Raw genomic sequence first — 27076 nt, 5'->3', positions numbered from 1 at the left:
ATTACCTGCCTTACAAAAATAATAATGATCTCTCCTTTAGTTTTTTTTCTTGCTCTACTTTTAACACAGATACTCACTGAGATTGAAATTGTTAACAGGGCTGAATGCCTCCTAACCGAAGTGTGGTAAGAGCCCCTGAATTAAACAGCACTGAGATTTAGAATGCTAAAAACAAAATACTTTAACTGTGGAATGTCTTGACAAGTGTCAAACGTGTCGGAATCCTAAAACTCCATTCCTAAAATAAGAACGAATCTTTATTTCATTTAAATACACCCGCACAAATTCCAGTTTGTCTCATTTGAGTTTGCATCGAAACTTATGCATAAAAACAAGGTTCTGGAGCTCTGCCTTGTCTGAATGCTGGAGCTCGGTGGTCCTGGGGGAGCTACTAGTAGTGTTTGCAGACCCTTCTCTCCCTCTCGCTCTCTCTCTCTTTCTCTCCCTCTCCCTCCCTCCCTCTCCCTCTCTCCCAGTGTCAGTGCAAGCTGCAGGCAGAGAAGCTCTCCGCCTTAAATAATTTACAAGTTGATTAATAGACTCACAAGGGTATAATTAGGCAAGGGAGAGACGACGGCTAGTGTAACCAGTACAGTGCTTAAGGGAATTAGAGACCAGGATTATTAAGGAAATAAAAAAAATAGTGTTCTAAAAGAGGGGGGCAGAAAACCCTTTTCCAGTGCTGCTCGGCGTTTGAAGCAGTTTCTCCAGGAGCAGGAAGCCCCAGCTCTTTTGAAGTGGAAATTGGACAGTTTGAATCCGTCGACTTTAATTTTTCACAAGCTTCAGGGACCCCCTGGGTGCAGCTCACTTTCCTTATTGAAAATAAATTCCTTTCTCTTTCTCTTTCTCTCGCCTTTCTTTCGTTTAAATTTCCCCTCTTTAAAGAAGTGCAGTTTCACATCCTCTTTATGACATTTTCATTAACATAAACAATTCACTTACTTTGCCTGTAAGGTTGGAGATGGCTGTTTTTGTATTCCACATGAGTTGTGTATTCCTGTGTTACATAGGCACCAGGAAAAGTCTATAATAAATTCTTATAAGGAAGAATTCCAGCATTGTTAGTTTAGTGCCCCGAGTTCTTGATAACTAGACATAATTTGAAAAATAAAGCAAAGGTATGTCTAAACAAAACTTGTGGCTCTGTTCGCTTATATCTGGCTGGTGTTCATGTCAGGTGATTTAGTTCTGAATCTCTGCATTATTCCATCTGAGCTCATCTGTGAGCTGTTTTCTTCAGCCCCTTTCCTCTCATTTTATTACTGTTAAGACACCTGTGCTTTTGAGCCCTCTCCTTTACAGTGCAGCAGCTAAGATGGTAATCGCATAACCAGACAAGCCAATCCACCTATAGATCTGAAGTAGGCTGTTCTTGTGCTCCTTTGCCTGTATATTTGCTTGTTGAGTTTAAATTCATCACTGTCTGTTCTTTATATTTCTTGTATCTGTCTTAGGTGTTAAGCCAAAATCAAAATAACAGGTTTGTCTGCTCACACAATCTGCCATTAATTGAATTTTTATTTCTTCAACCAGTGCCTTAAGACCTCAAAGTACTCCACTTTGTATTCATCTCTGATGCATTGTATCATTCAGACCAAGGATGTAGATGCACTGTAGTGTTAAGCGGAGAAAGAACTTGCTGGAAAATTTGTTGACTTGTGTGCTACCATATTATTCAAAGCAGTTTGCCTTTTAAATGGTCTTATAATTTAAATCTTATCGTCAGTTCGCCACTAGATGGCGATGGAGGTGGTAATAACCCTTGCGTAGATTTATTTTTAGTCTGTGAAAGCCTACAGTATGTGTGTCCCACAAAGGGCAGCACTTGACGTAGTTTGACATTTCCGGTAGCAAGGCAGCATGATGTGGTATCAGTGGTAATGAGGGGTGTCAAACTGGTGCCTGAGGACTGTTTGAAGTCCGTCAAGCAAGAGACTCGCACCATTCCTAAACCATCTCTCTTCACCCAATACTAACAGATAGTCGCAGACACCCAAAGTTCTCTACATGCTGTACATTTTTCTAAGGAAAGGCAACTGAGTTGCATGGAGTGTGTATAGAAATTGACACCTTTTTTAATTTAGGAGACTTGATTTCTGCAGACATTTCTTCAGTGAAACCAATTAGATGGTTCTGAACACACCACATGTATATGGTGTTATTCTCACTCATGAGCCTGTGCTCAAAGTACTGTACGTCTTTGGGTTTGAGCAGCTCTTTGCTTGTTCTTTTTCAGTGGAGCTTAAGGCAGGAGTTTGGAATCGGTGTCATTCCCTTTCAGTCACCTGTACTGACCGCATGTTCCTCTGGTTTCCAGTGCCCGACAGTGTGGTTGTGAAGATCCTGACGGAGCGGCTCAGCCGGCTGGACTGTACCACCCGCGGCTGGATCCTCCATGGATTCCCCCGCGACTTGGAACAGGCCGAGAAGCTCCACGAGGCGGGCTTCGTCCCGAACAGGTGCCTCCAAACTCTGCATCCACATGGAAAAGTCACAGTTTATGGATATGGTCGCCTATTCTTGAGTTAGAGGATAAGACCTTACAAATTAATATTACATTTCTCCTTAGATGATTGTGACTAACAAGTAATCACAACTGGCTGACTAAAGACATTTGGGACTGTGCCATTTCAAAACTCTGTATAGGACATATTCCTCGAAAAGCCCTATATATCAGAAAAGTGTCCGTATCTTTTGCCATGTTTTAAATATCTACTTTGATTGAATGGCAGTCTTCTAAGGAAATATCACCATGAATAATTTTGATTAGGTCCGTGCAAATCTTTGAGTACCTCTTCAATCTGTGAGGATTAAAAAAAGTTCCACTCCTATATGAAATTCCTTATCATCCAATTTCATAACATATATTCCTGTAGATTATTACAATAAAGTCTAAAAACATATATAGCCCACTGCTATTAAACAATGTATTGCTGGTATGTACATGTGAACCAGTTAAGCCAGATGGATGTCCAGGATGGCACAGACATGTTTTATAAAAGGTAGACTGCTGTTGAAATGGATTAAAATCAAGCAATCTGATCATTGAAATGCATGACATAGGAATTGTTAGCCACGGTTATGCACAAAACACTTTCATCCACAGCAGGAATAGCACAAAAGTAATCAACTGGCACTGCTGTAAGTGTGGCCCCTCATAGAGAAGTTCTTCTAGGCTGCCTTTATGACATTTGCAATAAGAACAGAAAATGCAAAAGCAGTAAAATACACTGCTTGATAATAACTTTGCTTGATTACTGAGTTACATTTAATAGACCTTTTTCAAGGGCACAGAGGAACAGTGAGACAACCTCCGCTACAGTTGATATGTTAACAGAGGTGTCATTTTGGTCATGCATTCTGTATTCAAACAAAATCCTTTTCTCAAGTTCGGCAAATCTTTGGTTCTCGTTACAGTGTTATTGCTCTTAAAGTTTTGCTTTCTCTAGAAATGTGAAACATCAGTCGCAGATAGATCCTTTTGCAACTGTTCTCAATCTTTAACTCGTTAGAGGATGTACCCAGCATCAGATCAAAGGAAAACCAACATCTTTTTTCTTTTTTTTTTTAATATGTAGATGGCTACAGGCAGTTTATTCACAGCATAAAGTGTTTGATAGGGAAGGACACTCCTGCAGCCACAATGTGAACCTGGGGAATTAAACTAGTAAAGCAGTCTGATGATCCTGTGCCAGCTTTAATTGGTTTCTTGGTAAATATGGAATTAAGATCCAGTGGGAATCCTGAGGTGTACTTACAAGAAAAACACACACAAAAACAGCAGGAATAGCAAATAATGATGGTAAGAAAGCTGTTTTATCAGAGAACTGGAATTTTCCTCAATTCACCCTTTCAAAGAGCTACTCTTCAGGCCTTCAGTGCTACAGTAGTAAAATCTGTCAGGGAGAAAACGAGAGAGAGAAGACATTAACACAGCGATCGGGGCTTATTTTCTTTATAATTTTAGTATGTCTTGTAAGAGGACCACTGGGGAATGAGTACAGAAAAAAATATTTAAAGCCCAAGAGTATGGAAAAATGTCATCACTGTCTTTTTTTAAATTCTGGATGCTATTTTCTTGGGATTTAGGCAGAAGTTACCAAAGGCTGACAAAATATTCCAACAGCAGTCATCAGGAATAATAAGGCCAAGCACTTGTTCCAGCTCTCCCAAACATTTGTGTAAAACGTGCCTCTGGTTCAACGACATTCATTGGATTTTAATTTTAGTACATGTTTCATTCTTGGAATTTAGAGTCATTGATCTGTATTTGGATCAGTAAACACATGCGTACTTGTTATGGCTGAAGACAGAGGATCATCTATATTAAAGGTCTTGTCCAGTGTGTACCATGATCAAGACTGTAATTAGGTTCTGTTAATGGTCCTGGGGTAGTGCCTGTCGGGTGGAGGAGCTGACGGAGAGGAGCAGCCAGGCGGAGTGAGTAAGTGCTGCTCGTAGGTGGTACTGGAGAGTTGTCCTCTGTGGATTGGGGAGGGAGAAGCTATGTGCCTGTCAGAGGAGAGCTGGAGACTGTTGTGAGCAGGAGAGGGCACAGGGGGTTAATTACTCCATTACTGGAAGGCTCAGCCAGGAGCTGTTTAAACAGGGTGGTGTGAGCTGGGGATTAGTTCTCATTACTCCAGCTAAAGGAATGCCAGCGACCCTCCGAGCTGCCATTTACAGGGAGTTTGTTATGCGTGCAGGAGAATATTCATATAGCGCAGTGATGAGGAGCTGGACCACAGGGCAGGGAGGGGAGAATCTTCGGCTTAACTCTGCGGATCTACATTATCACCTGAGCCGCACCGGGCTGCAATTATCCCAAATACCTGAGTACAGGTAGAGTCAGATCGCTGGCTCAGATTACCCTAAACTGTATGAGCTCCAGTGAGATCTGATCACACTAAGATTAACTGGAGCACTGGTTATGGACGAGGCGATGCGTCAGCTCAGCTGGGTGGAAATCAGGGTGAGGACATCGGTGAAATGGGTTTGCTGGTGATATAACGTTATTTGTCCCAGGCTGTTATTGCTCAGGGACTTTTATATTTTCTTACCCTATTTTTTACACTCTGTCCATTATTAGCAAGAAATACAGGACCCACTTCAGGGACCTATTCATAAATTAATTACCAGATTTTATGACATTACTTAGCTGTTGATATTTATTGCATACATTTTCTGCCACTTATGTCTTGCCTTGTTTTTGTAATGATGGTTTTTCACTTTTTGCCCAATGAACTGTCACCTTTTGTCCAATGGCAAGCATGTGTTTTACAATGGTAATGTTAATCATCGTCAGTCAGTTCCTATTTCATTTTTTGATCGCCTCACATTTGGGAGTTTTGGACACAGTAAGCGCCGTACGTTTACCTCCTGCCTTCCACCAGTCCCGTGTCTCATCTTACACGATAAGCAGCGCGCCAGGTTCGTATGTCTCCGGACACTCCTGCTCGGTTAAACCTCTGACTTAGACGTTGCTTTCGTATGTGGGAAGGTCTGACGTGGTGACTTATCCTCACTCATCACCACAGATCTAAATTGCACACTTTTTACTGAAGGGTTAATGAGCCTTGAGGAAAGAGGAAGCACAGTGACTTGGTAGGCTTTTTAGATTCACCCTTCTCACTCCTCTAAGGCCTGGGCTTAAAACATACTTACAGGCTAAGCTTACATAACGTCCTTCTTATGTTGCCTGTGCTCTTTGGAGAGACATAAGGAACTGGATTGACCAGAAGCTTTATGGTGCACAATAAATGACAAAATGTGAGGCTCAAATCCCCAGCCAGTTCTGAGTTCTAATGTAATGCACATTGGAGAATCTGATTATTTAAGAACTCGTCATACAGTACTTCCTTGCTATGCCTATCAACTTGAGAGCTCAGGTTCTCCAAATAGTGGCTGGCTTGCATAATAAGCAGATTTTTTCATTGCTATTCTTGAAACTCAGAGCTGCAGAAAAAAAAAATTACATTTTGAACTACAAACATGATGCATAACCTGTGTGCTCTGCAGATGAATGTAGGATAACTGCTGAGGTCCCAAGCTATCACGAGCGGCTGGATACAGCACACACACTGACATCCCTGGGGCTGAAATATTATTGATAAGAATCCAATTATATTTGCGGAAAACATCTGATTTTGAAGACATCAGGCTGGTATGTGATTCTTTCAAACTTTAAACAGGACTTCCATTATATCATTCAGGAAAAATCAATAGTGCCAGCTGAATCATGCAGTGGTGAGCGTAGCCACATTAATATTGAAAGGGTGCGAGTTCGATCTGTGTCTGGGATTGGCTCGGCTTCACTGCTCTAACAACACAGAGTCACATCAAGACAGAAGGTTTTGGAGAGGTTTGGGGCATTTTCATTGTGGAATAGCAAAGAAGCAGCAGTGTCTAGTGAATGGCCAAGGGAAATATTTGGAAAGAAAAATGCCATTTTGCAAAGTCGGCCAGTGTGAAACCATTTTCTGTAGACAGGCCTCAAATGCAATGATTTTAAAAACCCTAGATCAAGGTTTAGATGTCATTCAGAACTTTAAGTTCTATTACGTGTGGATGCTGTTGTTTTTTGCAATATTTTCCCTTAGTGTATTTTGTAATCTACCTTGCTTTATGCGTACCTGTAACCTAGATGGTCACTCATCCCATTTGGTGTTGTGTGTGACCCAAAAACTCTTTATTTTATTTTATTAACAATAATTAGAAATGTAGAACTAATAGCAGAAATCAAGTATAATTGCCCTCTAGAAAGGCCCAATTATACCATTAACATCCCCTAGTGTGGCGCTAATGGCGGGAGACCTCATTTGCATAGCATTAGCTTAATTGAGCCGGAGGCCTGTGGTCGGTTTGCACTAAACAATAGAGAGATAATGTTACTGATGGTCGGGTGGCAGCTATTTACCTGACAGCTTTATTAATTAACAGCTATCTAGTTACTTGGACTTTAAAACAGATAAATAAGTCAATGACACGGAGGTGTGCCAGCACATCTGATTTAATGGGGCATGCTTCAGGGGCACAATGCGGAGCTGGCATGCATAGCTGTCAGCAAAGATCCCTTTATCCACTCCAAAGGCCTCTGTAACTTGCCTAATTGTATGCCTTTCATATTCTTCACACAAAAGAAGCTATTATCCCCAGTCGTTAAAAATGGAGAGTTGCTGGTTTTACTTGCTTGAATGAGTGGAAGGTTGTCAGCTCACCGAGTCCGGCTTTCTCGACACAGCAGCTCTTGACCATGTGCGTCTCCCTGGTTTTCTCCCTGATTTCAGGTATACTTTATCCATAGGCTGATTTCTGTAGAACAGGCCTAAGAGCTACAGTGTTTCTGGCAGTGTCTTAGCAGCCTAAGGAATGAAGTCAGTCCCAGTGCTGTGGAGCCAGGTTACTGTATGGGAAGTGTAGTGTTTAATATAACATGCTCAGACAATAACAATAATATATAGTTCTGAAGATCCAGATTTTTCTCGGGGAAAAAGATCTGTTTCTTACAATTCGGATGCCTCTTCAGCAGTTTTACACAGTATGGTTTTACTCTGAACCCAGTCCTGAACTCTTAAACCAGTCCAGCTGATATTGCCTCACCTCCAGCTGTGGCCTCCCCACATTTCTAATGTTTCCTATATTCTTAAGACTAAAACCATTGGGTGTTGCTTCCAGTGACGTTACTGTTGATGTTGTTAAAGTGCGCGGCCGGCCTGGGTTGCGAGGCGGGCGTTTGCGGGGATTACTGGAAACAGAAGGAGAGCTACCCTAGCCTGCGCTCTTCTCCAGGCTAGGGAGAGAAACACGCCTTGGGTAGATGAATCTCGTGTGGCCACAGTAACCATGGCCATACTAAGGCTCTGGTACTGTCACCCTGGAAGCTGTAGGCTGAGGTTCATCCATGTGGGTTTTAGATTGGCATGACCCATGGACTGTGTAAGAATACATTGTGAATAATGAAACTAATGGGCACTCCTCGGTGTGAAATTTGAATTTGCGTGGAATAACACAGTCTGGTATTCAAAAGAATAAAACAATAAAAGAAGTCTTATGTTTTTAAGACTGGTACCCTGGTGTTTCCTTTCCAAGCCCGTCTTTCTGAAATGGGCTTCTTCTCAGTAGGTGGTCTGTACTCCTCATCCTATAACCCCGTGCTTCCAAAAACACGGTTTTATTAAAAATACGTTTTCTCCCTATGATGAGGATTTCTTTTGACTGCACGCAGAGGCTTTGAATGTGGTTTTGAATAATATAAATTAAACAGGTAGTTAGAGCAGGAGCCCCTTTGTTATGGAAAAGCTGCCACTTGATCCTATGAAAGAAAAAAGAAAACAGCGCTTCAGCTAAACTCCCATCAGATAATTAAAGATGCCGTTGCTCTTGTTTCCTTCTTTGCATACCTGTCTGATCCCCTTTCACAAGCTGATCAATCATTCGGTGATATAACTCTCTGAGCTCTGATTGGTCCAAAAGATTCAGGCTTAATCTCTCTGGCCTTGCAAGATCTGGTGCGAGTCATTTCCTAATGACACCTTTACTTTCAGACTGGGAGAGCTTCCAGAGCCTGAGCAGACGTGTCAGGGTGCCAGAGGGACAGGTGACGATGCTGGGGTCGGTGGGGACAGGGAGGATTGAGCCAGTAAACCTGGAAGGATTGTCTTTCTCTTCGCACTGCCTTGTTAAAGGAGCAGAGAACTAGGAGCTGTGTTGTTTAAACACATATGTGCTTCAACGTGCAGTCAGTGCAGATTCATTTCTATACCGGATGTTTGAAAGGACAGCAAAAGAATATGAGCTACACAGGTTTCAGTACTTAGCTGGTTTGGGTCTTGTACTCAATTACCATTGTGTTCACAATGATCAAATTATCCGTCATTAAATCCGGTTTGGAATGTCCTGATTTTGTAGGACATGTGTCAGAATGCTTCTCCCAAGACTGTATTTGCATATTCTAATTGAGGTGCTGTATAAACTGTGTAAGATTATATAATGTTATGTTTTTGTTCAGCCCATAACTCCTTTGACATTTTGACCGTTCAGGAGTTCACCTCATAACAGCATTGAGGTGACACTGAGAATGCGCTACACATGTAACATAAGCGGAGATAAAATACCATCAGGGAGTGAACAGTTTCTGTAACCCTGACCCTGTGCATGCCCTGCGTTTCCTCCGCTCTGCTCTCTCCCAGGTCCTGCATGCTCAGCATTGCCTGAGCTGTTGCCCAGTACCCCTCACCTCTCCCCTCCCACCCACATCTCCCACCACCTTCACAGCCAGTCTTTAACTACACTCCAGTTTGGCCAGGAGTCTGCTTGTTACAGCCTCTACACGAGTGCAAACAATCGAAGTCTTTGAGAACAATGAAATATGCATGGCTATCCGTGACGGGCAGATAAAGTAGAGCAATTAGCCACATAATCCTAGAGAGCTCTGGGCAGTCATCAGCCACGGCCTCCCCCTGCTTGCTCTCGTTCTCCCTCTCTCTGTCTCGGTACTCTCTTGCTCTCTATTAGTTAAATGTATTTTGTGTGTCCGCATCCCATCAAATCAAGCAACACTTCCTCTAATTGGCTTATAAATAATACAGCTGGGCCTGCATTATAATTTAATCAGTGGTAAACATTGCAGGGGCTGTCTGTAAAGAATCTATCTCTCATTAATTTCTTAATTTCGGGAGATGGAACGGGAGGGTGGGGGTAAAGCAGGAGATCGGATGAACGGAGCCACAAGCACTTCGGGCTGAGAAGGAGGGACAGTCGGAAAGGAGAATAAAGCCGGGAAGATGCTGCTAGCTTTTGTTAATGGATGTCAGAAACCCAATCCAAGGGTTTTGTCAAGAGTGCCCCCCAGCCTCCCACCTCTTCCTCTCCCTAAAAAATGCTAAAATGACTGACAGCCGCTTGTTGGCACTTGTCATTTGTCTGAAAACATCAAGCTGTTGGGTAAACAGCATCCAGTGTAAATTAATTCTCTTCTTGCGACCCCCCCTCCCCCCCCCATATCCCTTCTTCAACCAAGTTTATGAATATTTCATAATGAGAGGCATAAATATTAATTCTAATAGCTTTGCACAGTAGTTATTATTTCTTTTTCATGACAAATATTCATTAAAAATTCAGGATACCCTTACCCCTTCACATAATCATACACAAGAGCACCTGCACCACCTAGATACACAGCCGTTTTTTCGAGGAAGGTAATGTTAACGATGACGCTACCTCATCCGGACCCTTTCCATGCCCTCTCCCTCTCACTTGTGTAATTATTCAAAGGTGTCTTGATGTATTAGTTCAGTAAAAAGACAGACAGGCAGACCAGTGTGTACAAAGAAAGAATGGAGAGGAGCAGTCTTTCATTAAAGAAAAAAAAATCTCTTTGGTGTAGAAACCTCCAGTGGCTCGCAGAAGAGCTTTCTCAAGAGAAAGGGCCAGAGAGATCTTGCCAGACCTGTGATTTCTTTTTTTTTTTTCATTTCAAGTTGATTGATCATAATTTTCCTTTTAAGAAAAAAATGAAAAGAGCTTAATAGCCTGTGATGAATTACTTCTTTCAAGCAGCACACAAGATCTGATTGACCAGGAATATAAATGTCAAAACTGGGCCAAGAATAGAGCTGCTCTTGGTGTGCTTTTGATTGTTTTTAAAATTGTATAAAGTCACGCTTGCAGTCAAGAGTATATGAATAGGCTTTAGTCGATTAGAGTATGGTATTGATGGGTTTATGTCCTCCTGCCTATATTTTATATCACATACTCAGTATTACAGTATTCATTCCCCCAAAAAAAGTCATTGTGAAGATATGCTCCAAGATGTTTAAATTGATACTTATGTCATACTTTAATCAGGAGGTTCTGTCAAAACCAAGAGAGTCAAAACTTGTTAGAGACCAAGCATTCTGCCAACATCTTCTCTCAAGTGAAAAATGAAACTGTCTTCTCAAAGATTTTGATTTCAGAAACTCGAAGCACTCCCACACTGCAGTACATATTAAATATCTTTATTAGGGAAGATGATACTTGTTCTTACTTGACGTCTTTGTCTGGGGAAATCTTCAGATTTTTTTAGAATAGGAAAACATTAACTGGCAGTCCTGTCAGTGCAGTACTGAGATGGCTCCCCGAAAGGCATTTCTCTTGATGGTTACTGTAAACAAATTGCAGATAGAAGAGGCCAAAAAGCTCCATTGTAATTCTGCATTTCATCCTGCTCTCGTGAGTGATGTTCAGTGCATTTATGCACCACGTATATCAAAATAGGCTCCCAAGCAGTTCAGCCAGTGCTCAGAGAGCAGGTTGACCCCTGTGGTCATAGTGCTGGTCCAAGCTTGGACTGTGCTGTTAGCTGACTTGCACGGTGATTCTCCAAGTGATGGCACACCAGGGCTCGCTTGGCTTGGCTTGCCACACAATAGTGACCCTGGGACTTGCTGGATTCCTGCTGTCCTGCATTGTTGTGAGTAAGAGACATACTGTAGCTACTTCACCCTTTGCAATCTCTTCTGTAAGGTGCTATGGTCTTGTAGCAAATCAAAGGATGAAATAGCACCAACCAGTGAGAGCAGGTCCTCCTTTTCTCTAGCTTAGAGGCTGTATAGTAAGCAGAGTTGATACACTCTGAATGAAGAATTCGCTGATCGTTTATGACCTAAAAATATAATTGGTAAGTCCACATTTGGAGAAAAAAGGAAAGCTTATCCTTTAGGTTTTAGCTGCTATTTTCCTTCGTAATAGTCTCATAACGAAGAGAAATCAATTGTCAAATAAATAAATGTGAATAAATTTACAGCAGATTGTATTCTTAACTCTGCTTAACTATGTCTTTTTATGCATACACACAGTATATACCTAACAGCTATACTGTTAAGTATAGCTTGTGGGTGGTTTATAAAATGTTGTTCTGCCTTCTGATTGATGCTGATCATTGTCCATCTCTCAATCTTTCTTTCAGGGTGTTTTTTTTGGAAATACCTAATGATGTTGCCATTGAGCGAATCACTCTGAGAGCAGTTGATCCAGTTACAGGGGAGAGGTCAGTAAGAACTCTTAACAGGACTTTTTTTTACTTCTAGAATGTAAAAAAACATGCTTTTTGTTATTTATTTTAAGCGCTTCAAATTTATTTTTTTATCTTTAGATCTTTTGGATAAGAGGTTTTGCAATTAAATGACTTCAGTTACAGTTGGAGTTGGCCTTTGGAATAATCCTGTAATTCACTTTACTTACCTGTGTTCTTGTTAGTAAGAATTAGAGCAACATTAGCTGAGTGCAGGTAATTGATAAAGATAAAACTCCTGATGAAGTTTTTCAGTGATTGACAACAGTGAACAGTGAACAATTCTACTGTGTGGAGGCCTGCAGTGTTGCAGCCATTAGCATCTGTGGCATGTTTAATATGGTAAATTTAAGAAACACCTGACCAACTAACCCAAAGTAATAAAACTAAATGTGTTACTGATATGCTGAATCACCAGCTGAAGCCAACAAGTTACACAGCACCACTCTAAACCCCCACTGGCAACCTGGAATCAAGATGGAGCAAGGTGGCCAATTTTGCGACAGCAATCCACATTATTGACCATAGGAACAGCTTGAAAAAGGGTAGTAGCAGAAAGAAACGGTTCACATCTAACTACGTCAGGGCTCCCTTTAGAATGTTGAATGAGTACAAGCATTTCCTGAAGATCGCCATGACAGCGCAGAAAGCTGCACTCCAAGCTCATGCTCCTCGACCCCAGCGGATCTTTGCGTTTGACTGTCCGCAGATACCATTCCGTCTACAAGGCCCCCCCCGGCCCGCCGGTCCAGAGCAGGCTGCAGTGGAACCCCCGCGACTCCGAGGAGGGGCTCCTGCAGGGCCTGGCGGAGTGCAGAGCCCACGCCCCCGACCTGCAGGACTTCTACCCTCACGCAGTCCACATCAACGCCGACCAGGACCCCCACGCCGTCTTCGAGTCGCTGGAGAGCCGCCTGGTCAACCGCCTGCCCAGGTACCTCCCTGCCTCGGCTCTGCCCGAGCCCCCACACTGAGGACAGCAGGGACCCTGGGCTGTGGCCGTGCTGCGTCACTTGCTTTTAAATACCTTTATTCTTCCGTCACCATGTAGTCACTTTAGTGCAATTCGACAAACCCATTCAGCCAAAATATCAGGAGCCCTCATCCAGATAGAGACTTGCTTAGTGGCGTTTCATGCCTGGTTTGCTGAAGGAGCAGCAGTCCCCTGATCGGAGTCTGCCTGGAGCAGTGTAACCTCCACTGCAGTCCCTCCTACCATTATCCTCAATGTGATCTCAGACGAAGGCGGTCCTGCTGGAAGACTGGGATTGGGATGCAAATATTGTGGAGTATACGTCACGCCCTCATCAAGCCAGTATGTTCCTGATATTGTGGCCAGTGAGTGTAGTCTACACCTCTTCACAAGCCTAAGGTGTCGAGTGTGGCACATAAAAACGAATATTTCTACTCCTTTGCTAGCCTTCAAGTGTACCATAAGCATCTTAATAAAAATGTAACACTTTTAAAGAATTTATTTAATGCACGAACTATATTCTTAAAACACTTTGCCTTCCTCTTATATGAAATGCTGTATTGTACACGTGTTATATAAATACTCCAATGAGCCTTTGGACACTTCTTTCACCATTTTTACAAGGGACACTTTTTACTGCTGGCTCACCCGATATCAGCTAACCTAGCTTGGCCATTGTTTCGTTGCTACTCAGCATGGTGTTGCTCTCCCCCTCACACATCTTAGTGAAATGTCTTCCTCCTATCAGATTTAATGAAATATCTTGAACAACCACTTAACTGGTAGCTTAGGGATAGCCAGCAACGTAACCCAGAACAACAGGCTGCGTAGCGAGATGTAAGTGTGTTCACGTCGTCCCGAGATCCCAACATGACAGCAACTGAACCTCCTCTTAGAGCCCGCGGCTCCTCAGCAGGATGTCAATTTCTGACCCCAAGGACAGGCCACTGCCCTCACCCGATACCCATGCTGCTCTCCCATCCTCGTGGCCAGACAGGCACCCCCCCCCTCCCCTCTTGCCTGAACAGAACCCTAGTTAATTAGAAGTTTGTTTAATTAATGTAGCAGTAAAACGCAGGCTGCTCCTGCCCTGTGTGGCGATGTATTAGTTCTGCTCCAGCAGCCCCATACACAGGAGCACTGATTACTGACATCTCCAGCACTCCGGTACACGTAATTGTGGGTCACTGCCCGTCTCCCACCGGGCTGGAAGAGTTAGGTTTAATGGTTAGAGGAACATGTTAACAGCCTTCTTTAAAAACTCCCTTTAGATGAGGCGACGATGAGCCAAGGCTGACTTAATTACCGCAGATGAATTTGAGGCTACGCATCCCCTTTGAATATGTTAAAAAATGTATATTCGCTTAAAGGGGGAAAAAATGTTTATGCTAAAATCTCTGCTGCCGTATTAAAAAAAAAAAAAACCCAGCAACTTAAGACTCTCCGTTTCCAAACACTCCCCCAGCTCCCCTCACTTTTAGGGCTTTCTCTTTTCCCCTGTCTGAGCCGTTTTGAGACGTGTGCTGATTTATTCATTAACTGAGGCTAGATTTTAAATAATTTGGGGAATCAGATATTTAAAATTTAAGTATGAAAATGTGCTGATCTGGGAAAACTGCCCTTGTTTCATATGTCAGATTTCTAAAAGGATTTTCTGCCGATTAAGTAGCAGAATGCAACAAATTAAGAAATAATATCGGTTCGTTTTTTTTTTTAAGTGGAAGCCCCATTAAGAACTTGTTTGAAAAATTAAGAAGAAAATACTGCATAGTTTCTTCATCCATTCTCTGGCTGTGCTTGGAGGGTTCTGTGCTTCCAATTGGGTTCTGTTTAAAAAAATATACCAACCTGATCCTACGATACTTAAAAAGTATTGTCCAGAACTACAGTACTGAAAGGAAAGATTTTGGTTCTGCACCTGGTCATTTTCCCTTCAATTCTGTAATAAACATGCTTATCTCTAGGACACAATGCTATGCTTATTGTATCAGATACTGTACTTTTGTAATTAACATAGCATTCATCTCCTACTCATGCCCCTTAGTGTTTAACACCAGTTCAAGCCTAATACCTCAGTCCTTTGAAGAACTGTATCTGAGCCACAGCTGTAAGAGCTGAAGCAATGAGACTCGGATAGAAAAATGTCCCGTCCATCCAAATCCAATAACCTCCTTATTGTCAGGGGTGGTGAGAATCTAACCTGACAAGCACAGGGCACGAGGCAGGACTACTGCTGGACCAGGTTGCACACATCCCTATGCATATGAGTGTCAGGTTAGAGACACCAACTAACCCAGACAAGAGCACCTGCAGAAAACCAACACAGACCCAAGAAGAACATGCAGGCTCCACACAGAAGAATCTAGTCTGGAGCTGAGCCCTGGCCCTAAGGAAAGTGAGGCTGCAGTACTCACATCCACACCAACCCACACTGTACCTCAATACAGAATACCTACACACACCAGCTCCGGTCTGTAAGAAAGTTTAGATTGGACTCATATTCCCCACCAATAGGCAGATGGGTTTTTATTTGGAAAACAAGGTGACTACATTTTCAGCGTACAAAAGACTTAAAAACGAGTTTATTTACAAGAACAACAACAAAAAATAAATTCTTGGCTAAAAAATAATGGGGCAATGCAATAATTTTGGGGCCTTCCAGCCCTGAAGAGATGACCCCCATTTCTTCCTGCGAAAAGCACCACTGACAAGAATTTGTAAAGTCCTGTACAAACAGAAGCCTCTGGAGGTCTTCGGAGTTAGTATATGTAATCAATGCATGAAAAGCTTCCTTTATTTGTAGGACCTCCTTGGCATAAAGGATAACAGTAGTGGGAAAATACTAGCTTAAAAAATGGGCTCAGAAGATATCCATTACTTATCAGAGTAACTTATATTACAAACGAAAAAAAACACCCCCTGACCTGCTGCCATTGACTCTTTTGCGTCACGTTTCAGATTTTTTTACAGCGCTGCCGTTCGTTTCGTCAAATGTATTTTGGCATCACATGTCTGAAGGTTTGGCAAGAACTGCTATTTCGCTACACATCTAATGCGCAAGTTTTTCCTTGGCTTTTGTTTTCGATCGTTTGAACTGAACATAAAATGAAAAATTGCGTTTTAAAATACAGTAAAGGCACGCTGGAGGCAGCTGCATTCAAGACTGTAGGTATATTTCCAATGTTTTTTTAATCAAATTAATGTTTAAAGGAAAGATGATGGTTCACAATGAAGAAACCCTTAGATTCCCCTCAAACTACTGTCAACCAGATAAGCAGAACAAACCCCACTGATCACTTCTCTTTTAGTCTTCTTATCACCGATCTCCACTTCTCATGGAATAAAACCATTTAGGGGGTGATTTAATAAACACTTTGGAGGACATAATAGCTTACATGCTGGGATTGTAATAAAAAATTGCTGACATTTTGATTTCAGAATAATATCCTCATATCTCCGTAGGAATCCTTTTATACCCGATTTGCAACTAACGCTACAATATCAATGGATTTTGGAAAACTGACCTGGCCCTTTTTAATTTCTTAAGAGCCTTTTACTAGTCAAGAGATTAATTAGGAATTATAATGAACTCCAAATCCATTTTCACTCATAATTCACTAGTACATCCTCCAACACAAAATACATCAAACCTGAAAACGGAAGGTACATTATTCTCAGTTAAAGAAGCGTTTTTGGAGTATATTTATGATTTGGTTGCACTTGGGGAAAAAAAAAACAATGTTTCACTGGCTTGCAGAGCAGCTCTTCCAAAAAGGAAAAAAAAAATCAAACCACACATTTTCCCCAAATTTGCGTGAACCACCCTTTTTAGTCAATGATTTTTTTGTGCCTAGTTTCCTATAATTCTTACAGGCCCTAAACAAGTGATGCAAAAGAGCAACTTCACACAGGACTTTTTCCCAGCCTTTAGAAAAGCACATGCAAAGATCAGATGAGTGTTAGGGGCTGTTTCACTGTCCCCTGTGCAGCTGGGCAGACTGACTTTACTCTAAGGCTTTGAGGCACACGGCTGTCTCTGATGTAAGGCCACAAACCTTGGTGTTGTGGAAAGCAGTTACGAATGGCATGTCCTGTACATTTTCCCCAGGCCCGTGTTCTCAGAAAAGGGTTAATCATATTTAACAATATGCACTCTAACCCCTTTAATTAAAATTAGTCTCACATCTGCTGGCAGGATCTGTCCCTCATTACTGTAGAATCTCATTAGTAAGAATCCCAGGAGGGTGACCAAATTAGTTTTTAACTGAGGTTTTTTTTTTCTTTCTTTTTATGCAAGAAGGTCCTCTTTTGGGAGCTCGCTTAGTGCACTGACTGAATGATCGGGGCAAACTTCCATTCCTGCACTTGTTCCAGAGGCCAGGAGGATAAAGCAATGAAAACGTCACTCTGAAATTCCAGGTCTGATCCTGCATTAGAAAATGCAATTCTCAGATGCCAGAGTCAAATGGGAATGCCCTTTAACTTTGACGATAAGTGATGGAACCACATTCTGAAATACAGGATTCTACGAATACCAGCTGTAAATGTGTTCTTAATAAAGACTTGGATGAGGTTTACAATTTACTGGGAAAACTGCTACCTTCTCAGTCCTTTAATGTAGGAACCTATGGTTCCAGAATTCCGATTTTACCTGGAACATTTCTATACATTTTTAAAGAGATACTTTAATCCTCGTTTTCTTCCCCAAATAATGCAGGATGAGAAAAAAAAGGAAAGCAGAAGTCCGTTTTCTAACTAGTCCATCGAGCTGAGAACAAGTTTTTGATTGCCTCAAGCAGTCTCTCCCGTTTCATCCCCCCAAAATCCCTGTCCTTCCGCTAGAAGAGAGGGGAATCGCAGAAAGTGCAGGGTCCCTGCAATATCCTCTTTATCCAGTCAGGGTCTGGAAAGGGAGAAGACATTAATTTAGTATAGATAAAATTTTAAAAACAATAAAGTCTGCTGCTAACCGCTTCTTATCCAGATAAATGTGGTAGTTCTTGAACTCTTGGGTTATTATGCCACCCATCAATTATGCCAAGTGCTTATCATAAATACAAACAGGTCACGACTATTTTGTGGATGTAGTCATCCTGAAAACAAAAGGAACAAGTACAGGTTTATTCCCTGCTGAAAAGAGAAGAAAAGAAACAACGTTTCAGCTGTGGATCCTTCCTCAGTTGTCACACATAACGTTGTGTTTTTCCTCTGTTTTTAGCAGGGAATAAACCTTTACTTATTCCTCTGCAGCTACCAACTTGAACTAATTCATCCTGTAAGACGGTTCTACATATTATAGATTAGAGTGTGTTGGATGGAAAATTATGACTTTTACTCTTTTGAAGGGGACCTCCAACGCTATTTTTATATTTCGGGTGTAGAGAGACTCAGCACTAATGATAACATTTCGTAAAACATGAAATCTGTAGGTGTGCGCAGCGCCATATTCTGCGATTCACAATGAGGCAACAGAACATCTTGTGACATGTAGTGGCCCTGCAACTTTGTAAACAAGCACACTTGTGAGACATCTTTTTTAATCCAATACAAATGATGTTCTTGACTTGGAGACAGTTTTGCAGACAAGTACTAACTGTTAACTCTGCTGGCAGATCACATTGGAACATTTCTGCAGTGAAAAGTCCGCTGCACAAAATGGACTTATTCACTTGTCCAGCACATTACATATGTCATTACGGAGACTAGTGAGCAGGAAGGGCCGCTTCCTGCCACAATGTCGTGGGATCTGAAATGTGGGTTTGTGACAACATGGCGACTTACACGACTTTCACATAGTTCACGGGCTTAATTCAGAGTTTGTCGTTTTTTTCTATACCGTCCATGGTTTTTTTTTTTACCAAGATTAAATAACTGGTCTGAGAAATGGGGACTGCAGGTCCCCTTTAAAGAAAGAGAAAAGAAGAGGTATGCTTCCGATTAATCTGAATATTCACACCTGCTGTTCTACGATCACGGGTGGCTCATTTTTTTTAAAAAAAAGCCTTAACACAAAGTTAACAAAAAGGGTCTCGAGTCACGCCTTAGACGGCAATATGGTCAGTCCCCTACAGCTCTGCTTGCGATGGCTGGCAGTGGAAACAAGAGAAGGAGGCCTACCGTTGGGTACGGGATGTCTGGCAATGCTGTCTTGTAGCAAACACCTTCTGTAAGTTAGTGTCTGACAGGCCTGGTATGACAGCACGCATCTGAAAGAGAACACGTTTCAAATGCTGAGTGCCAAGCCAGCGTTTGATGTCGTCGCGCTTCTGAAGGCGCCGCCTGAGCAGCGGAGCCGTCTCCCCGCGCCGGGGAGGGCTGCGAGAGGAGAGACTGGCAGAGCTACATCGAGAACATGACGTCCCGGCTGCAGGAGAGGCAGGAACGCAAGCCCGCCGCCCAAAAAGGAGGCGAAAAGAAAATCAAAGGTTCGGAGACGGAGAGAAAGGAAGCAATGCGCTCCTGTGTTAAAAACAAAACGCTCCGCATCAAAACGTTGCGAGTTTCTGTCAGCCTAAGATCTGAATTCAGCCTGGAAGTCTTGCTCAGCTTCCAGGTAAGAACTATGCCGATGCCAAGGAGCAGTCATATGCAGTATCGCTCTTACAGTAAAGCGGATTGTCTCAGTTCAAGAACTGAGAACCGTGTATGTAATGGAAAAAAATATCAGACCGATTTAGTCTCCTAAATGTGACCTAAAGCCTCTTCTAAACATCTCGGGTTTTATTTACAAAATCTACCAGTAGCCCTGGTACCTGCTGGGAACCAAAGAACATTAGACACCATCTGTAACCTCTTCAAGTACTTTAAGCGCCATTCTAAATCAGGGCTTTTGAGTGTTGTCCATGAGTGAAGTGCTTGAAATGCTGCGATTTTTCCTATTTAGCTTGGAACAGAGACCCGAACCCGTTTGCCTGCAGCTCCTCGGCAGTAACCACCCGCACACGAACAGCTTTCCAAACGACAGCAGGGCCACGACAGTCTGTGCCGACAAGTTTAACTAGCCCAGTGATTCCAACTGGTGGCACAGAAAGTATTCACCCTCTGCTAAAATAGCACTTAATTCACTAGAAATCTTTTTTGTGTGAATCAGCATGTTTCCATGCTGCTGTCATTCATAAAGCTTGGCAACGTATTAAAAAAATCGGACCTATCGTTACCAACTTGTCCTTTTTTGACCATGTCTTTGGATCCCTCTTTTTAACAGCTGTGTTTTTATATGTAAAAAAACCCTTGGTCCGATTTCCTGGGCCATGGGCAACAACAAAAAACAGATTTTACTTCCAGCCTTCATATTTGTTTTTCCGTAAATCAGTCATAAAATAATTTAGAGACAGAAAAACACCATGTGAATCCCTGCCCCAGGAATATTTAACCCTCAGACGCAGTCTCGGTCAACTGTATCCCTGGTTGACAACTGTGATATCACAAATTGTGATTTCTCAAGCTTCTTTTGAAACAAGAAAACCTGCGAACAAGAAAGTATTCAAATCTAAAGTTAAGTATATTTTAAACAATTGATTAATTTCTTATAGTCTTGAAGCCAATCATGGTGGAATTAACTCATGTGAGGTTGTTACTTTATCGTGTTCTGAATTGTCAAACAACAAGGGTGATGTTTTGAGCATTTGAGGACCGTTTTCTCTGGGTTAACCTTCATAAAACATGAATATGTGATTCTGCTATTCGTGTAAGTTACAAAAACAGGCATTCGACCATGAGACAAACTGTGACAAAACTTGAGCTTTCCTGATGGCTCGGTCTTGCACAGAACCATGACGATTTATACTGAGAAAATACAAGCTATATTCTCTACAGCTTGTCTGGAGCTATTTACTTTATCTCAATATAAGATACATATATCTAAGAGATTTAAGCATGTAAATGTAGTTCAACTGGAGAGAAAAGGGAATGGGTCGGTACCTCAGCCACATGTGTCCATTGCAGCAGACTGCCTGCCTGCGGTCTGTGAAGGGCAGCACCTCCTTGCAGAGGCTGCAGTACTCGGGGAACGTCTGTTTGTTCATCTTCTTGAAAATGTGTCCGATCAGCACCTGCGCATGGCAGCAAGGCCAACAGTGAAAACCAAGCACCTCCGAAGTCTAAAGACAAGTCCTCCAGGAGGTGGAAGATGACCCACTGGATGCAGAGGTAAAGAGGCACGTGTTTTTGTAGTCCATGGAAAACTGAATTCATGTTCACACTCTTGAGAGCCATTAAGTCCCAATTTAATAGAATTCTCAATTTAAGAATTAATCAGCAAGAAGAATTATCTGACTGTACAAAGTGCTTCTAAGCTTCATTTTAAAGTATTCACATTCTTGGCCTCCTTGAAATGATTTTTCATTAGCCGTTTATATATTACAATATGCTAGCCAGCAGGGGCGTCAGAAACACCACGCATTAAAAATTAACTAACCATCCAAACCGCTAAATAATGGAGATTATACATAATGTAAGTGCACAAACATGTTTTATTTTTCTTTAAACCATCCATGCAGTTTTCCCCGAGAGCTAAAAGGACGATATAATGAATTAAAAATGTCATCCCTTTGAACGCTGTTACCTGGGTGCTCCGTAGCATTTTGTAATACAGTAAGTTTACAATAACGGACAGGACGAATAGACACCTTTGCATTGTTACTCTAATAAAGAGTGCAAGAACCAGAAACTGCACTTCCTGATCTAGGCAGTGGTACCTCCCAGGCTCAGTCTTGATACCCGCTATGTGAACTTTAGTCAATGCCTTTAACTGCCTTAAGTTACTGATTTAAGAGTTATTTCACAATTTACTTGTTTGAAATGGCAAACACAAATCAGAATGCTTAGCATTCATTTCGGAGCGCCTCCAGGGATTATTAAATTAAAAATCTGGTTTACGCGACAGTTTAGATTTTTATAAACCACAGCTTTCTTGATGGAAGCACAACACTTAGTGTGAAATGCTTTGAGGCCGTGCCACGTAACATGGTAATTCGGTATTATGCAAATTTTTTTTAAACCAATGGAAAGGGACACGTTATTTGGAAGGAGTTTGTCAAACTAAATGAGAAGTCAAGATCTGAGAGCTTTTAAGCGAAACATGGTTTTGATGCCTTTAATAAATGAAGAGTCCCCAGGTCTTAACTGATCTTCCATCTAACAGCCTTATCCAGCCTCAGAATAGTTCCTAATGCTCCGGCAGGAAGGTTACTAGCTACACCGGAGGTGGCCATTCAGCCTGTCCACCTGTCCAGCCTGTTTGGTGCTTATGAGCTCATTCATCCCAAGATCTCGCCCCGTGCTTTCTTGAAGGAAGCCAGGCTATTGGCTTCAAGACCACAGCTGTCCAGTTTTTTCACTTCTTTTGGACAAACCCCTCATGATGCAGTGTGCAGTAGTCCTTAAAGAACACTGTCTAACAGAAAGAGAATAAAATAACCTTTCAAGCATCTACAGATTTGTTTTCTAATTTTCAGCCATGAATCGACAGAACACTCACACAGAGACCAAATTTTGGAAGAAAGGGAGTCTCTCTTGTGGCATCAAGCCACTCACGGCAGTAGGGTGAGGAAGAATTTTAAAGGGCGCCCCTCCCGTGAAGGGGCACCCCCTTACCCTGGCCGCGCGGTCCTCGTAGGTGGGGTCGCTCATGAGGAAGTCGCAGACGCCCCGGGTGGGGATGCTGGTGTTCTCGGTGATCCAGGTGTGCAGGTACACCTCCCCCAGCACCCTCTTCATGTGCTCGCGGGTCAGGTGCGACTCCACAGCCTCGATCCAGGCGATGATCTCGCTCATCTGCTCCTCCGAGGCCCCGCCCCCCCCGTCCTCCAGGCCCGCCGCCCCCGGCCCCTGCGAGCCGCCGGGCCCCTCGCCGTCCGGCTCGCCCTCGTCGTCCGCGATGAAGACCTTGGAGACCTCGTGCGAGGGCCTCCAGCGGGCCTCGGCCGGGGCCTTCTGCAGGGACTGGTAGAGCACCCGGAAGAGGAAGAGCTTGAAGCGCCACAGGTAGGTGGAGCCTGAGGCGTGCACCTTGTCGTCCAGCTCCTCCTGCAGCATGGGCGGGATGCGCTTGTCCCTGAGCACCTTCCAGCGCACGAGGTCCAGCAGGTCCGTCTGCTTGAAGAGGTTCTGGACGCTGGACTCCAGGAGCTCCGCGGCAGCGTCGTCGGGCGTCTTGAGGGTGACGAATTGCACTTGGTAGCTCCGGCTGACCGGGTGCTGGCCGTTGGTCAGTCCTTCGGTGGTCACCAGAGCCAGGTAGGCCCCATTGGGGCTGACGGCGATGCCGTGCGTCCGCCGGCCGGCCACCCCCTCGGGCAGCCGGATCTGCTCCTGCTTGAACATCACGGCCACGTCGGTGAAGATGGGGGTCAGCTTCTTGACGCTGCCGTCGGCCGAGCAGGTGAAGATGGAGCCCCCGTAGCGGCTGGCCGTCATGGAGGTGATGGGCGTGGAGTGCAGGCCCGTGACGTGCGAGTTGTGGACGTTCAGGCCGGCCTTGGAGATCAGCAGGAGGCACCAGAAGAGGTAGGAGCCCCGGGCGGCCACCACCAAGCTGCAGTTGCACTTCTGGTAGGGGTGGTAGAGGGAGATGCACTTGATGTTGTGCACGGGAATCTGGTCCGTCTCCTGCCACAGCACCACCGGCTGCCGCAGGGTGAAGTAGCCCTTCACGGCCTTCAGGTTCACGGGCAGGATCTTGACGGGCCCAACGGAGCTGCCCACGATCAGGCCGCTCATCTTGCGCCCGCCGTGCTCGTACTCCCACCAGGCCAGCACGCTGGGCGCGGACACGCCCGACTGGATGGTGTTGCAGGACACGACGGAGCCCCTGCCCTGGAAGGGCAGCTGGAACTGCCAGACCACCAGGTCGCCGTTCTCCAGCAGCGCCGCCAGCAGCACCGTGCCCACGTCCTTGCACTCGTTGTTGGTCTGGACCTGCTGGGTGGTGCAGACGCTGGACCACTCCATGCGCACGGGGCACTGCATGCGGTGCCGCCTCTGGAATTCGGGGAAGTCCTCCAGCTCCCCCAGGGGGGGCTCGGCTCCCGGGAGCTGGTAGCCCTTCTCTGCCAGCATCTCCCCGTACACCTCGGTCAGGTCCACCAGCGGGGTCCAGTGGAGTCGGTTGAGGTTGCCGTGTATGGTGAGCCGATTGTCCAGTGTCAGGGAGGCCAGCAGACACCGGCCATTGGTGTCGCAGCCCAGGGGGGACCAGCTGGTGTACTTGAACCCGCGCAGCGGGGGCAGCGATCCCGCAGTGGGGTTCAGCATCCGGTCCAGCATGAAGGGCTGGCTGACCGTGGGGTCCTTCGAACCGGCGAACGTCTCCTTCAGCTTCGACACCACCGGATCAGGGCCGACCTGCAGGAGAGAGGCCCGGTGAGCACGCTTGCCATCTTCTGCACGTCTCACCTTGGGGGGAGTGGGTATCACGAGGGCCCTGGGCTGGAATCCAGACCTGACTGGGGCGCTGTCTGTGTGGAGTCTGTATGCTCTCCCTGTGTTCGAGTGGGTTTCCTCCCACAGTCCACAGACATAGTGGTGGATTAATTGGCTTCTGGGAAAATTGGCCCCGGTGTGAATGTGTGTGCCCTGTTACGGACTGGCATCCCTCCCAGGGGGTGCCCTGCCTTGTGCCCACTGCTTGCCAGGAGAGGCTGCAGCTTCTCTACGACCCTGAACTGGATAAAGCAGTTAGAAAATGGATAGATACTGGGTATACTGGGGGAGGGGTTAAGATAACACCGTCTGAACATGATCAAACAAACTGCACCCTCCTATAAGACTTCTGTAGAAATTGATTACAGCAACTAATTCGCCTGGCAGGAGTGGAAATTCTTCACACTGACGCGGTTTGCACGCTTGTGACATTGTAAAATGCAAAAGGGTTTAAAAGTTACTTTTTACTGCAGAGCTGAACTACATGAGCAATCAAGGCCTAAGAATGATGTATACTCCCCCAGCTCAGTACTGTTTCCAAGTCCTACGAATCTAAATAATTGATTGTTTTGAAGCCTGTCAGCTGCGTGGGGACCAAGCTATTTTAAGACAACCACAAATTCCAAATCCTAAGGGACATTAATGACGAAACTCTCATCAGTGTAGTTTAGGAAGGATTTTATATTGTTCCATTGTCATAAAAAAAGATTGTAAAATGCCCCCCCCCCCCCCTTAAACGTAAGCAGGAGCAGTTTAAAGTACTACATTCCAGTAAAAAAAAAAACAACACAACGAAAAAACTCAGGTTAAAAGGAAAATTAAAAAAAAAAGACTTTAAAAAGGTCGTTCAGTTGGACTGCCCGTGTGATCAGTTCTGCACACAGGAAATCACTCCGGACATGTCAGATAGTTACCCAACTCTTGGTAACTGCAAGGCCCCCCTCTTAAAACCTGCTAACACAATACCTGGCCGAAAAAGACAGCCCACAGCTAGCTAGTGCCGGCCAAGACGGGACACTGAATGGACTGTGCGCCTAGGCTTCGGGCAGCGGCAATAAAGCGCATCCCGGCTCCGGCGGTGAGGAGGGACTCTGTGCAGCACGTCAGCAACTGGCCTCTTACCTTGAGCACGCAGGGAGTTTCGGGCACAGGGATGGAGGTCCTGTGGATGACCAGATCCTGACAGTAGCCGTGGATGTCGCACACGATCTCCATTAAAGAGATGCTGTTAGTGTTGGAGGCCGAGAGTCGATGGTCTTCCGACCACGAAAGCGGCTCCAGGCCGCTCACCGGGCTCTGCAGCTTCACCACAGGCTCTCGCTTGACGATCGGCCCCAGTCCCGCCCAGGGGTCCGAGTCGGGCTCTGCTTCGGCCCCCGGTTCGGTCTCTTCCCCATCCAGAGCGCGATCTGGGCTCGAAGCCGCCATTTTCCATAGGAAAATAAGTCCAGCGTCTCCAGGAAGTGACGGAGCCGAGGGGCGGATCTTCGCTACTTGACGTCTGGAAACAGGAAACGGAGGAAAGCACGAGGACCCCGTAGGAAATTGAGCTCTGTGGTGCCTGTTCGCGGCAGCAGTCTCATAACTTCGTCTGACGTTTATTTTTAATCTGAAATAAAGCGATGCGAAGCGCATAAAGTTTAAGTTTATGGGAATTTGGGAGACAGTTTAATAGCCAGTACTTTAGCTTAGAGCAGCTGCTTTATTGGTTACTGTATAATGTATGAAGTTATGTCAACACACTTCACATCTGTTAAGACTAAATGGAGCATTTTAAATCGGACTAAATTCTAAGGTTTTACCACGTACTGATTTTAAATACAGTACTGCCAAGACTGAGGTCTACGGCGGTCCCTGGAATTAATTGCGACTATAGTAGTTGCACACACGTGTTTGACGCCCGTGGTTTAAGGTACAGTAGAAAGTTTTACTTCTGATTCTGCGGGCATATCATTGACTCAGAAGTGCCGAAACTCGCTGAAGAACATTTAATGCCACTATATTATCGGCATTAACGTTGATGTGCTGCAGAATGCAGTTGTGCATTCGCTTTCCTTGGGTCCGTCGGAATCGTTTGTGACTGATCATGTGGATTTGTTTCAGACACTACAGCCTGTGTGCACCAGCATGGCAGAAGAAGGGTTAATGCTAAATCTCGCCGTGAACCCCCCAGTCTCTGGAACCGGGAGGACCAAAGTCCAGAAACAGTTCAGAGCCTCTGCGAAATGGGTACCGTAGTCTCCCTCATTCCAATACTGCATTGATTGTGTAGACAAGGGTTTACCCGGTGTTACAGTTTAGAAACCGATAGGGATGTATTTCCTCTTTCACACTGAAGTATTTTTCAGTGCGGCGTTATGATCACTATAAAAGCGATCTCAAATAACAAGCAGTTTCGGTAAAAATGGAAAAACCTTTTGTAGGCCACTTGAAATTTTAATTTGGCCCTTTTGCGTTGGAAGACGCAAATTTGGAAAAGTAGAAAATGGAAATGGGAAACGTTGACTGCAATAAAAAGGTCTTTAGTGTACTGTTTACGTTTTTACTGATAGTCATACTATTTTAATTATTAAGAGCCTTTCGTGGGTCTGAACTGTCTGCATGCCTCCTGTATGAGAGGAGTGTGA

The 27076-nt window shown here is 44.2% G+C and overlaps 3 protein-coding genes across 8 annotated transcripts in view; 2 read left to right on the top strand and 1 right to left on the bottom strand.

Moving 5' to 3' along the window:
* The window catches only part of ak8 (adenylate kinase 8), a 45593-nt gene extending 27972 nt beyond the window's left edge, over positions 1–17621 (top strand). For 4 of the 5 annotated variants that reach the window (XM_088614791.1, XM_088614788.1, XM_088614789.1 and 1 more), the window contains 4 exons: positions 2321–2462; positions 11951–12031; positions 12765–12989; positions 17326–17621. In XM_088614791.1, coding sequence (XP_088470917.1) covers positions 2321–2462; positions 11951–12031; positions 12765–12989; positions 17326–17368 — 491 coding nt within the window. In that variant the 3' untranslated portion in view covers positions 17369–17621. The remainder of the gene's footprint in view (positions 1–2320; positions 2463–11950; positions 12032–12764; positions 12990–17325) is intronic. The other variant, XM_088614790.1, reaches the window with a different exon arrangement.
* gtf3c4 (general transcription factor IIIC, polypeptide 4) lies at positions 15524–25922 on the bottom strand. Its single transcript, XM_088614785.1, has 5 exons — positions 25572–25922; positions 22623–24371; positions 20949–21079; positions 19146–19234; positions 15524–17931 (listed from the first exon to the last, which is right to left on the bottom strand). Exons 1-5 carry the CDS (start codon positions 25875–25877, stop codon positions 17867–17869), a joined length of 2340 nt encoding a protein of 779 aa, XP_088470911.1. The 5' UTR covers positions 25878–25922; the 3' UTR covers positions 15524–17866.
* A 10-nt stretch (positions 25923–25932) lies between these two features.
* Positions 25933–27076, top strand: part of ddx31 (DEAD (Asp-Glu-Ala-Asp) box polypeptide 31) — a 33229-nt gene continuing 32085 nt past the window's right edge. For both annotated transcript variants that reach the window (XM_088614787.1, XM_088614786.1), the window contains exons 1-2: positions 25933–26361; positions 26553–26678. In XM_088614787.1, coding sequence (XP_088470913.1) covers positions 26577–26678 — 102 coding nt within the window. In that variant the 5' untranslated portion in view covers positions 25933–26361; positions 26553–26576. The remainder of the gene's footprint in view (positions 26362–26552; positions 26679–27076) is intronic.

This window comes from Lepisosteus platostomus, chromosome 21 (genome assembly GCF_059453375.1).
Source record: "Lepisosteus platostomus isolate fLepPlt1 chromosome 21, fLepPlt1.hap1, whole genome shotgun sequence".
In the NCBI taxonomy this organism is placed as follows: domain Eukaryota; kingdom Metazoa; phylum Chordata; class Actinopteri; order Semionotiformes; family Lepisosteidae; genus Lepisosteus; species Lepisosteus platostomus.
This window is presented reverse-complemented; position numbering and strand designations above follow the sequence as displayed.

Coding starts and splice junctions, on each gene's coding strand:
- gtf3c4 (XM_088614785.1), bottom strand. CDS start 25,877: ATGGCGGCTTCGAGCCCAGATCGCGCTCTGGATGGGGAAGAGACCGAA. Junction 24,372..25,571: donor AAACTCCCTGCGTGCTCAAG/GTAAGAGGCCAG, acceptor TCTCTCCTGCAG/GTCGGCCCTGATCCGGTGGT. Junction 21,080..22,622: donor ACGAGGACCGCGCGGCCAGG/GTAAGGGGGTGC, acceptor TGCCATGCGCAG/GTGCTGATCGGACACATTTT.